The 13347-nt window shown below is 44.5% G+C and overlaps 2 protein-coding genes across 2 annotated transcripts; one reads left to right on the top strand and one right to left on the bottom strand.

Moving 5' to 3' along the window:
• Positions 1–773: 773 nt before the first annotated feature.
• PSMB5 (proteasome 20S subunit beta 5) lies at positions 774–3751 on the bottom strand. Its single transcript, XM_044662274.1, has 3 exons — positions 3549–3751; positions 2444–2750; positions 774–1286 (listed from the first exon to the last, which is right to left on the bottom strand). Exons 1-3 carry the CDS (start codon positions 3744–3746, stop codon positions 1000–1002), a joined length of 792 nt encoding a protein of 263 aa, XP_044518209.1. The 5' UTR covers positions 3747–3751; the 3' UTR covers positions 774–999.
• Positions 3752–10513: 6762 nt separating this feature from the next.
• Positions 10514–11299, top strand: PSMB11 (proteasome subunit beta 11). The gene has a single exon (XM_044660063.1). It carries the CDS (start codon positions 10514–10516, stop codon positions 11297–11299), a length of 786 nt encoding a protein of 261 aa, XP_044515998.1.
• The last annotated feature ends 2048 nt before the right edge of the window (positions 11300–13347 follow it).

The raw sequence follows: 13347 nt of genomic DNA, 5'->3' as shown, positions 1-13347 counted from the left end.
TCTAAACCTAGGTATTGGGCTGCCGGTGCCTTTGCGGTCCACCCCAGCATAGCCAAGAGAAGATTATGCATCAGACCCTAAACTGGTTCCCTCCTCTCCTATTTTTTATGGTTTCTCCCTTCAAACACCTCCTCTATCTTCCCTAACAGAAGGCCTTGCCATCTGCTGCCACCATAGCTTGGGGACCCCCTCAGCGCTCAGTGTGATAAATCAGCCATCTCTGCTCAAAGTGGGGCCTCCTCCCCCCCCAAATGCTACATTGGCAGCTTTACATGGGCCCCATCCCACCCAATTCCCAGGCTAGGATAGCCACCAACTAGAGTAGCAGTACACTAGCAAGCATGTTAGGGAGTCTGGGGTCACACTCATACTTTAAACTCTCCCTCCCTCTCCAGGGCTCAAACCTAAGCCCCTCCCTCTATCAAAAATCCAAGAACATTCCCCCCCCCCCCTTTCATTTCCCCTGTACTTGTAGAACCAGCCTCCCTTCTCCAACCCCAGGTGAAAGCCTTCTCCTCTGTTGCCCTGCCAGGCATAGCCTCTTGTGCATCTTTCCACCTCATCAACTTTTCATCTCTCTTACAAACCCTCCTCCCTGCCTCTTTCTCCTTCACCTTTGTTATTAGCCTCCTGAGCAGGGATGTTAATGTATTCACCAAAGTCTTCACACCACTGTTTCCTGTAATTACAGTGCATCCCTCCCACTGTCCTGGCTTATTTGACTATAAAGTGCATGGAGGAAGAATGGCGTGGACAAAAGACACAACAGTAGCTGGGGTTGAGTTGTATAATGTTAACAACAAAGTAAAATGAACATTTGCTTCTATAGCAGCTTATTAACAAATCAGTAACATACAACGATCAATGAAGAGTTGCTTTAAAAAATAATCAAGTCTTAGATAGCCAGGTCACTTTCCAGTTCTGGATGGTGAACTCTGCATCCCTGGCATCAAATATTAGTCACCCCAAGAAACCGAGAAAGCCACCCCTTGACCTCTTTCAGAGGCTTGTTCCCCGATACTTGTCATTCAGATCAGCTACATTGTCACTGGAGACACGGATCCAGCCATCTTCTCGGACGTGGTAGAGGTTGACCACACCTCCCGAGTAGGCATCTCGATAGGTAGCCTGGTAGATGGCTCTTCGGGCCAGGTCATAGGCATCTTCCACACTTAGATCAAATGAGTAGCCCCGATCCATAACTCCATAAGCGTAGACAGAACCAGAACCCACAGAAAAGGTGATTCCAGAGATACGGTTTCCCTCACTGTCCACGTAGTACAGGCCTAGAAGAGGTAAAAGCAAGTTATAGACTTATTAAGATAATACCACCTCCTCAACACACTCTACAAAAGCACATTCAGATTCAAGCTCTCAGTTAACCCTCTCATAATGATAGCAAAGAGTAACAGAAACAATATACTTTTCAGGGGCAGCTAAGTAGCACAGCGGAGAGTTGCCAGGCCTGGGTTTGGGAGAATTGGTTTCAAATCTGACTTTAGAAACTGCCTAGTTGCATGATTCTGGCCAAGCCACAACGGAGGTGTGCCTAGCTCTTGCCAATCTTCTGTCTTTGAACTGACGCTAAGACAGAAGGGAAAAGTTAAAAAGTAAAGAAATAAAAATATTTTGAAAAATGAGGCAAGTTGAAGGGAGTCGCATTTAAAACATTAAATCTTTATGAAATCACTCCTTCCTATCAAGAAATTTGTCCTGGCCTTCTCTCTCCACTAAAATCAACCAACTGGTGGCATTTAATCAGTGACCACTTTGTACTGGGCACCATATTACAAGTGCAATGAGGCAGACAAAATAAGGTCACATTGTCCTTAGGGAGTTTATAATCTAGTTGAGGAGGCATGAAACAAGAGAACACTCGGTGTTAGTACAAAATAAAGGCTATCTCACAATTTTGCATTTCCAATTCCACAGGAGTTCAGAGGAGAAAGAGATTGGATGGAATGGAGTCAGAGGAAAAGGGGGAGTTGCACCACCCTAGCCATTTAGCTTCATTCCCAGCATTCTCTCTCATACTGACCTCCTTTGCTCAAATCTGGATTAACTTTACTCACTCTAATTGCACTGCATTCAACTGTGCAAAGCCCAGATTTTCCAAGTCTGCCTAGGCCAGGTAAAAGGAATAAAACTTTCTGTTCTCCGTCTTTTCTAAAGTAAGGAAAAGGACTGATGACAAAGTTTTGTCAGAAAGGGAAACCTTCCAGATAGGGTTGTCAAACATCAAAAAAGGTCTTGCAAAGTACGTTGTGGTATCTTTTTTTGAAAACTAAGTGAACAGAACATCCCCCAGAGGCTTTCAGCCTGAAGACTAAGCCAAACCAGCTAGGTCAAAAGAGCCTTCAACATAGCCTTTCCTAGCAATTGTATCAAGCTCTCTGCTATTTATCCCTACCCCCAGGGTTAACAAGGTAGTAACAGGACTCACCAGGCCCTCTCTTATCCCAGCCACAAATCATGGTACCCATGGACAGCCCCATGCCTTTGTACTGATAGACCATGTTGGCAAGCAGCTTCGAGGCAGCGGCCACTGAGATGCGCTCCTTGTTTCTGAGCTCATAGATGCGGCATTGTCGGGCTAGTAGGCGCTCCCAGAAGCTGCAATCTGCAGCTCCCCCAGCCATGGTGCCTAGCAAGTAAGGGTTGATCTCGATCACCTTCTTTACTGTCTGGGAAGCAATATAAGCACCAGCTGTGGCCCGTGAGTCCACTGCAACAATCACACCATGCCGAAACTGAACAGAGAGAGAGAAAAGGGGAGACACAAAGCCAATGTCAGGTTCCACATGTATATTTCCCCTAGTCACTTTATGGTCCCCCTCAGGACCTCATCCAAATAACATTTTCCCTCCTATAGCTTTATAAAGGCCAGACTAGAGAAGCCCTGTGGCTCCTTGGTTTCAGCCAGCCTAAAATTCTACTTCTGTCTTTGCCTAGTTGCAAGACCTTGGGCAAGTCACTCCTCTGGGGCTCTGGCAACGCTAAGTATTCCAGGGGGCTTGAATCAGCTTCACCCTCCCTCCCTACCTCCCAAAGAGGATTAGTTCATAGGCCCACACCAAGTTTTAGTCTCACTTTAAGGGCTCGGGGCTGTGGACTGCCTTGCTTGAGGCCATACAGCTTGTTATCTAGAGCTCGGACCAGGGGCGGATCTCCAGGCTCCAAGCTCTGGGACACTCCCCCTCAGCATAGTGACAAAGCACTTTGGGGATTCCAGGGCCTTCGGGGCTGCATGAAGACTTTCGTAGCCCCAACTGTCCCACATCGCGTACCCCCCGTGGTCTCCCACCCTCCACTCCGCCCCCATCCTCCCAGGTCGGCCCGGACGTCACCAGCAGCGGCACGGCCGCAGGCCCCAACTCCTCTGTTCCGGCCTGGAGAGCGAGCCGAGAGCGGCCGGATCATATCAAAGGGCGCCAGAAGGGTCGGGCCGCAGCCCCCAGGATCTCCGTAGCTGGAGAGCTGCGAGGCAGGGGGCCCGGGAGGAGGGGAGGAGAGGGCTCAGGGGTTGGGCCCAGGCCCAGTTGCGGCACCTTGAAGGCCAGAGTGGTAGTTCCGTGAAGAAGCTCGATCCCCGGCTCGTCCGGGGCGCCCCAGCCCGGAGCCGCCAAGGACAATCCATCTCCGGGACCTCCAGGACCCAGATCCAGCAGGTCTGAGCGACCCCCGAGCCCGAAAAACCCGACACCGTTCACAGGCAAAGGCCTCTCCAACACGCTGGCCAGCGCCATGTCTACTGAGGGAAAGCGGAAGTTGAACGGAAGGCTTCCCGTCTCCCACTATATAGGGATCGGCGGCCTTTTTGGAAGAGGGCAGCCTGGCAGAGATCGGCCGTGCGAGCTTTGCCTTCATCCACACAAATGGGAGTGGCCTGACATCTTGACTTTGGGCAGCCTGGGTCCCGCCCCCCTCGCCCGCCCCGCCAAAGGCCCGAGCGAAAAATCCGCTTTAGCTAAAGGGTAAAAGTCGACCCGTTTCATCTTTTTTCAAACTTTGGATGCCATCTTGATTTGGATCAGAGAGCAGTTTGGCTTCTAGGCCACAGGAAACAGCGTCCATGTCGAGAGGCGAAGAAGGGAGTGACCATTTTGGAAAAGGGAATGAGTAGCCGAAAAGTTGTTTTAACCCTACTTAAGTTCTCATAACCTCCCCTCATTTTCCACTCTAGGACTCTTTCTGTTCTTAGCCTGTATTAAACCACGGAAGTTACCATTTTGGTAAGGGCAAAACTTAATAGTGAGATGTTGCTATGGGGCTATTTGTCACACACACACACAGCAATCTGCCATAATATAACATTTAATAAAGGAAATCCATCAATGATTCCTTAAACTAATAATTAGTAGTTAAAAATCAATGGCTTTCCCCCATCACTTTGTTTTCAAAAGTAGCACAATTAACATTTAAGATTCATTTCTCCCTTACCTATTGGTGAAGATTCTAATAAATCAATGAACTGACCAAAAGTCAAATGCCAGGAGCTAGAAGGAAAAGAAGGTACTTGGATAATCCATAAACCAACTTTGAACAATGGATCAACAGTAATTTGCTATCAGGGAACATACATCCACATACAGGAGACTGGAGGATCTCTAGAAATATAAGGGTATAGAGGAAAGAGTAGGAATACATGCAATTAAGAGCTCTGACACTAATTAGTTGTATGACTTGAGCCAAAACCCTTCATCTCTCTGGCCCTCAGTTTTGAATAATTTATAAAGGGTTTGAACTAGGTCATCTGTAATGTTCCTTCAGTCTCTTGGAGGAAAGATTGTTTTAAGTTTCCAGTACAAGTAAGATTATTCCATCTTCAAGTATTTGAAGGGCTGTCATATAGAAGAATTAGATTTGTTAAGTTTGGTCCTAAAGGTCAGTGGTTGAAAGAAACAAAGTGACAAATTGAAGCTTCATATCAGGAAAAACTTCCTTACCAGGTAAAGCTGTCCAGAAGTAGTTGAGATGCAAGATCAAAACAAAAAGTGGACATGTGTCTATAACAATGCACCCATTTCTGGGTATAGCATGTAAGTGCCTCCACTTCCCTTCCATGATAGCTGCTGTGGATGACATTTGAAACCTTAACCCTCCTCTTTCTCACCTCCTCAAGCACACACTTCCATCCCCTTCAGATATTACATGTGTTGAATTAGGAAACTTGAAATCCAACAACCTTCTTTAAGCCCTGCTGTTAGACTGAAGAGAAAGAATATATTTACATACACATATATACACATACACAAGACATACAGAGGATTTGTCTAATCAAATCAAACTTATTTTTTTCTAGTGCCTACTATTCCCTCTCATTTCTTTATTTCTATAAATTGACATTATTCTCTTAATCACCCAGACAAGAAACCTAGGAATCAACTTTGACTCCTCCTTCTTCTCTTTTTTCATAGCCGTCCTTTACCATGTTCTGTCATTTCTTCCTTCATACAGACTCTCAATTCCATTGTTTTCATTTTTCTCTTCTTCGACCACTGTAAATAAGCTTCCTGGCTCCCTTTCTTAGATTATAGCATATCTCCTAAATGTTTTCTCTGCCTCTAGTCTCTATCCTCTTCCAATTAATTTTATTTTTATTTTTTCCATTTTACATGTTGATAAAATTTTCAATAATCATTTTCTGACATTTTGTGATCCATGTTCTCTCCCTCACTCCCACCCCTCCCCAAGATAGCAGGTAATATCATATACGTAGTAATTGTGTTGTTATATCATATTTACATGTTCATCATGTTGTAAAAGAAGACATATATCACTTATGCTAAAGAAAAATTCATGGAAGAAATAAAGTAAAGAATGCCTTGCTTTTTTTTTTGTCATGAATTTTTGTCATGAATTGCTTGGATTCTGGATCCTTTCATTGCTGATAATGTCATTTGCAGTTGATCCTTTTACTTTATTGCTCTTACTGTATATCACACTCTTCTAGTTCTATCACTTCATTTTTCATCATTTCACCAAATCATTTTATAACTTGACACTAAATGAGCTATTTTTTTCAAACCCTTACCTTAACAATAAACAGAATGATTTTTTAAAAAAAAGCTATAAATATCTACATGAACTGGTACAGAGCAAAATAAGCAGAACCAGGAGAAGTGAAAATTAAAAAAACAAACAAACGTTATCTTCTGTCTTAGTATAAATTCTAAGACAGAAGAGAGGGAAAAACTAGGAAACTGGGGCTAAGTGACTTGCCCAGGGTCACACAGCTAGAAATATCTAAGATCACATTTGAACCTTGGACCTTCCATCTCCAGGCCTGGTTCTAAGCCACCTAGCTACCCCTGCAAATTAAATTTGTTTTATTAAAAATTTTTTATCCAATTACATGTAATAACAAATTTTCATATAAGTTTTCCTAAGTTATATGATCAAATTTGTTTCCCTCCCTCTCTCCCTTTCCTTCCCACTCCCAGGGCTGGCAGAAGATTTGATCTGGATTATACATGTATTATCATACTGTAAATTAACTCTTAATAATAATAGCTAACCAATACAATGATCCAAGACAATTCCAAACGACTTATAATAAAAAATTCTATCTAGCTTCAGAGATAGAATTCATGGAGTCTGAATGCAGATCAAAGCATATTTTTAAAAAGTTTTCTTTCTTTTTCTTGGTTTTCAGGGGGGTTTTGTGTGTTTTCTTTCATAACATGTCATATGGAAATATGTTTTGCATTACTGCACATGTATAACCTATATAAAGTTATTTGCTGTCGTAGGGAAGGCAGAGGGGAGGGAGGGATGAGAGAATTTGAAACTCAAATTTTAAAAAATGAATGTTAAAAATTATTCTAACAAATAATTAGAAAAAAATTAATAATAGCTAACATTTATATAGTGCTTACTATGTACCAGACATAGTGCTTAGCACTTTACAATTATTATCTCATTTGATACTCACAACAATCCCAGGAGACAAGGATCATCCCCATTTTACAGGCAAGGAAACTGAGGCAGATAGATGGTAAGTGACTTATCCAGGGTTACATAGCTAGTAAATTCAGGCCTAGCACTCTATATACTGTCCCATCAGCTGCCTTTTAAGTGTGACTTGGATTATAGTCCCTACTCAAAAAACATCTGGTGGCTTTCTATTGCTAGTAGAATAAACTCCAAATTCTGCAACCTGGCTTTCATATTGTATTTTATTTTTGGCTTTACTGTTCCTTTCCTCTGTGTTCTCATAGCTCTTTTGTATATTCTTTATGGCTGAAATGCCATTCTGATCCCCTCCATTCCTCCTATCCCTCCCATCTCTGCCTGTTAAATCTTACTCATCCTTTAAGGACCAGCTCGAATGTTACTTCTACCATGAATTACCTCCAATTCTACTTCCCCTTTTTGTCACACCTTCCCCCCTCCCTCAAATCCCACTATCCCTTATCAGGAATGATCATTGTTCGAAAGTAGGAAAGGATCATTTTTGGCTAAGTGGTGACCAGGGAACTCTTTTAATCCAGGGTAACTTTTGAGCTGAACCTTGAATGATGAGTAGAATTTTGCTAGGTAGAGTTTGGAATGATGGCATTCCATGGCTTAGGTAAAGGTAAATACTTATTCAGGGAACAATAGTGACTAGTCTTTGGCTCGCAGGCACCATTTTGTATAATAGTTATTGGTATGTGTTTCATATTCCTCATCTAGATTAGGAGCTCCACCAGGTCCAGGACTCTGTCTTCTTTAAATCCTTGATCTTCTCTAGAAAGTGCCAAATAGTATTCTGCACAGTGAAGTCACTCACCTTTTTTGTTGAAACTGTATAATTTATGGTACTAATAATATGCAGTCTTGTATTAGAGATACATATTTGTCCATATGTGTTTCCTCTACTAGATTATAAACTTCTTTAGGGTACAGATCTGTATTAATCTCTTGCTGTCCTAATCCTCTCAATTTTTCACACTTTTAAAACTTTGTATCTCCCATTTCTTAAGTATATAGTAAATGCTCAGTACATAGCTAATGAATAACTGAGCAGAACATGCTGTAGGGATGTAAAGAAGTTTTAGACATTGTTCCTTCCCTCAGGAAGCTTATGATCTGGTTGTGGAGACAAGATATAGACATGTCAATGGCTCCAACTGAAAGCAATACATAGAGAGGGTTAAATGAATGGTACAGACAAGTGCCATGGGAGATTAGAGGAGGGAGAAGAGATTGTAACAGAATAGTCAGGGAAGGCTCAGGAGGGAGGTGGGATCTGAGTTGGGCTTTGAGTGAAGATTTAGAGCAGTGGTTCCCCAAACTTTTTTGGCCTTCTGCCCCCTTTCCAGAAAAAATATTACTTAGTGCCCCTGGAAATAAATTAAAAAAAATTTTTAATAGCAATTAATAGGAAAGATAAATGCACCTGTGGCCATCACTGCTCCTCTGGATTGCTGCAGCACCCACCAGGGGGCGGTGGTGCCCACTTTGGGAATCATTGATTTAGATAAATGGGGAGAAAGAGGGAGGGTATACCATATATGGTGAGGAAGAGATGGTGGTTGATGGTGTTAAGAATGAGATAAACAAAGGCAGGAATGGAGGTGTGGTGAGGAAGGACAAGACTAGGCCCACCTGTCTCCTGCAGAAGACCTTGCAAAGGAGAAATGGGAAATAGAAAGAGACAGGTTGTGACCAGGGCCTTAAATAGTGGGCTAAAATGTCTGAGTTTTATTTTGTAGGCAATAAGGGTGGGACCCATCGAAAGTTTTTGAGCAGGAAAATATATGAAAATACCAAAGGCTTTGGAAGATTAATCTGACTGTAGGGTTCAGGACAGGTTAAAAGAGATTGGAGTTTGGGAGACCAGTTAAATCACCAGACCTGTAGTTGTCCAGGGGAGAGATGATAAGGAAAAGGGCAGGAGTGATGACAGTGGGAATGGAAAGGAAGGGATGGAATCTAAAGACTTTGTAAAGAGAGAATGAATAGAATTAACCATATCCAGAGAAGCTCTGTCCTGTACTTTAAGGCACATTTCTGGCTTCTTTAGGCTTCCCAAAGCAGGGGGATGAACTAAAAGACCTTTGGAAATCCAGCCAAAATATATCTTGTCCTGTACTTTTGCACCATTAGGGATCTAAGAGGAGGTGGTATACCACTCTGTGACAAAATGATTCTGTCCTTCCCAGAGGTCTATGAAACCCTTCAAGGACTCCTAAAGGACTGCTGGTTAGCATGATCTGGCTAGCACATGATACTAATAAGGAGAGAAGTTTGATCCCTGAGTGGGCCACTTAGCCTTAATCTGTTCTATAGCTATAGACTACAAACCTAGGCCTGATTAAGTAGCAGTCTAGGAAATGTACGCAATTTGTCACAAAGGGGAGACTATGGTTGGATCAGTGCAAATCTTTCCCCACTGCTGGCAAAACAACTCAAAACATACTTCTTGCTGATTAGGTCAGTGTTATCAGCTTTTTGTTTTGTTTTGTTTTGTTTTAATGTTAAGGATGGGCTCTGGTACATTAATGTTAAGGCTGGGTAGAGCAGTTGCAAATTAACATTTTCTTTTCAGACTTGCCTCTGGGTAAGTCTGCCTTATCTTGAAGGGATCTGAATTCCCTTCCTCTTTTACTCTATTCTTTCGGCATTCCCTTTTCTGTGGCACAGTCTATCTCTCCTTTTTGGACTGAATGTGTGAACTAGACTAGGTCTCAAAGAAAGATGGAAGAAAATGATGTAGGGAAAGAGGAAGGGAGGGAGAAAAGGAGGAAGGGAGGAAAGGAGGAAAGGAGGGAGGGAGGGGAAGGGAGGAGAAAAGGAAGAAAGAAAGAAAGAAAGAAAGAAAGAAAGAAAGAAAGAAAGAAAGAAAGAAAGAAAGAAAGAAAGAAAGAAAGAAAGAAAGAAAGAAAGAAAGAAAGAAAAAGAAGAGAGGAAAGAAAGAGAGGAAAGGAAAATGAGGAGATAATAATCAAAACTGACATTTATATGATACTTTAAGATTTGCAGAGTGTTTTACAAACATTATCTCCCTTTACCCCCAAAAGAGGGGGATGAGATGAGTACTGCAAGTATCATGATTCTCACTTAACAGATGAGGCAATAAGAAGGGAGGAAAGGAAGTCAAGAAGGCAGGAAGGTTGCTCCTCTCTTTCTCTGCTATTGCCTGGGTTCTCGCTCCTTACTCGGCTTCAAGAAATCCCCAACTCCATATCTTCCTAGGGATCTATGGAGTATGACAAAGAGATGACTCTCATGCACATCACGGTTGACTGAGGATGAAGCTTTCTTACTAATGACTGCATTCTCCATTCCCCATCCCCCCACTCCCACCCCGCCACGGGACAGCTCCTGTCACGCTTGATCTTGTTTCAGTAGGACTCTTGGTGGGGAGGGGTATAGAAGAGAGGCATCAATTCTCAGTATTCTTTACCTGACTGGCTCTAGTCCAGCTTTTCCACAGCGTACCTCATCTTCCCCTGGCCCTGTCCTTACCTCACCATTGCCCATATAAACCTACCCAATTCCTTCTAGTCTCCACTTGCTTCCTAAGATGGCCCTAGAGAATGTGTGCAACTGGCAGGCTGCTGAAGCCCTGAGCCCTCGTTTGCCTGGGGCTGGGGACTGGGCTGTTCCCAGGGGATATGACCCCCGGGTCTTTCTGCAGACACAGGGGCCAGAACTGGCACATGGAACCACCACACTGGCCTTCCGGTTCCGCCATGGTGTCATTGCTGCGGCTGACACTCGCTCCTCCTGCAACTCGTATGTAGCCTGCCCCTCGTCCCAGAAAGTCATTCCAGTCCACCGGCACCTTATAGGCACAACCTCGGGCACCTCGGCTGACTGTGCCACCTGGTACCGGATACTGCGACGGGAACTTCGCCTTCGGGCTCTAAGGGAGGGTCGGCTGCCCAGTGTGGCAGGGGCTGCCAAGCTTCTCTCAAGCATGCTGTTCCGTTACCGGGGGTTGGGGCTATGTGTGGCCACAGCCCTGTGTGGTTGGGACCAGGCTGGCCCTGCCCTCTTTTATGTCTACAGTGATGGGACCCTCCTGGGGGGTGACGTCTTCTCTGTGGGCTCTGGCTCACCCTATGCCTATGGCGTGATGGACCGTGGCTACCGCTATGACATGACCATTGAGGAGGCTTACACCCTGGCTCGCCAAGCTGTGGCCCACGCTACCCGAAGAGATGCCTATTCAGGTGGCTCTGTGGACCTGTACCACGTGAAGGAGAGTGGCTGGGAGCGCGTGTCTCGGGAGGATGCCTGCATGCTCTACTTCAGGCTGCAGGAGACTAGAGACCAGGAGGAAGAGACCAGTCCTACATCCCACTGAGCCTTTTCTTCCTTCCCTCCACTTCTGCTTGGACCTCATCCAACCAACAAGACAAAAGGCATGCCAGTATGGTCCAGGAGGAGATTCCAGAACCAAAAGAGGAGCCTCTTGGAGGCAGAAAAGACAGAGATGCTGGGAGGAGCACTAGCTGACAAAGGATGCTGACAAAAGTGACCAGGTGAATGAAGCCTTTCAGGACCAAGTCTTGTGACTCTATTTTCCCCAAATCCCCTATACCATTTATTGGAGGCTTCCCGTCCAGCATTGCCTTCCAGACCAATTGACTTCTCTCCTCATCTTCTGATCTATCCAGATGGATCTCTCAAACCTTCCCTGCTCTGAATTTTCTCCCTGAGAATGAAAACTGGGCTTCCTGGATTTAGTGTTCCTCACCTATTTCCCCTCTGCTCTCATACTTGTACTTTCTTCATGCCTTTCTACTTATTTTTTTTTCATTGAGAAGGTTCTTTCTTGCACTTTTAGCTGTTTCTCTTGGCCGCTTTCTCCCTTTCTTTGTCTCCTAATTCTGTGGGTAGAACTACTTTTGGCACCTTCCCATTGTTCCCTCCACCTCCATCCAACACTGCCCTCAGCTCTTCCCAGCCTGATTCTTACACTGGGACATTGGGGATGCTAGAATCTGACCTCTTTGTGGGGGTTAATTAATTTCTGAGACTCAGTCCTTCCAGTTCCACAATTCTACAGTTCTGTGTGGCCCTGCTTTGTCAGAGAATAGGGAGTCTCCTAACTGGGGGAGGGAACAAGTCCCTGGGCTGCCTGGCATTTTCCTCTGAGGGCTGTAGTCTTCAAATTATTAAAATTAAATTCAACCAATATTTATTAAGCATCAACTATGGACAGTGCCTTGTTCTAGGAATATGAAGGTGAAATGAAACCCAGCTTTTGTTCTCAAGAAGTTTACAGTCTAACAATGTTAGCTCTTCTGCCTTTGCCCTTGGCTTGTTCCTGCCCCCATCCTTCCCCTCTCTGTGGTTGACGTTGATTATAAGGGCTCTGGAAGGATGGCAACTCGATTGGCTTATCCTGGGTAGAGCATACACTCTCCTTTGGCTCTCTCCAGGGGAGGGAATAGTATTCTTAGCCACCAGAAGGGACCCAGAGCCTTCAGATTGCCACCCCACCCCCCAAGTAATTTGGGAAGAGGTTTTAAGTCCAGTTCATTTGTGGGGTATGGGGAGGGGAGGTACCCCTTAGGGGCTTCTGGACCTGAAGCTTTGGTTTGAGCAGGCCTGCCCCAATTTGAATGTGTCTCCTCTAAATCATGTGGACAGACAGACAGACATTATAGAGGTTCAAGTTTGGGGGTTTAGCCCAGGTCCTGCCATACATTTCATTCTCTACTGTAGGGTACACAGATGGAAGAGTATTTCAGATCATGCAAATTAACTCTCTCCCCCTCCTTGGCAAGTTTTTGAGAGGTGAAGAAAGGCTATCAAACAGGCCTCTCCCCAAGGCCACCATTGCAGGCCTTTAGGAACTGAGAAGACCATGACCCTAAAGGTTTCATGAACTGGCTCCCATTCAGGGAACAGTTTTACTCTGGGCTGAGGTGGGCCAGCCATCTTATTGGGACTAGGGGCACCAAGAACAGACATACAGGGGGAGAAATGTTTGTGGGTAAATTCAGGCTGAGAGGGACAGGGTAGAGGGGACAAATTGGTGCAGTGAAAATATCTGTCTGCAGCTAGTCCTATCGACTTTAATCCTCTTCTCTCATCCCCACCCCATCAACTCCTGCTTGGGGCTGTGGAACTGTCAAACTCAGGGTCATTGGGAGTGGCTGAATAACCTAGCTAGGGAGATATTTTGCTGAGCTTACATCTTGGGGCCTGGTCCTTGCTATTTCTCTCTTCTCCATTCATCTTCCTCAGTTCTCATTAAGTAAATGACTGAAATGGTCAGTGGTGGGAAGAGGGGATAAGGATGGAAATGGAGAAAAGATAGAGGAAGAAAGAGAGAAAGAGACAGAGACAGAGAAAGAGATTAAGAAAAGCACACACACACACACACACACACACACACACACA

This window comes from Gracilinanus agilis, chromosome 2 (assembly GCF_016433145.1).
Source record: "Gracilinanus agilis isolate LMUSP501 chromosome 2, AgileGrace, whole genome shotgun sequence".
NCBI lineage: Eukaryota > Metazoa > Chordata > Mammalia > Didelphimorphia > Didelphidae > Gracilinanus > Gracilinanus agilis.
This window is presented reverse-complemented; position numbering and strand designations above follow the sequence as displayed.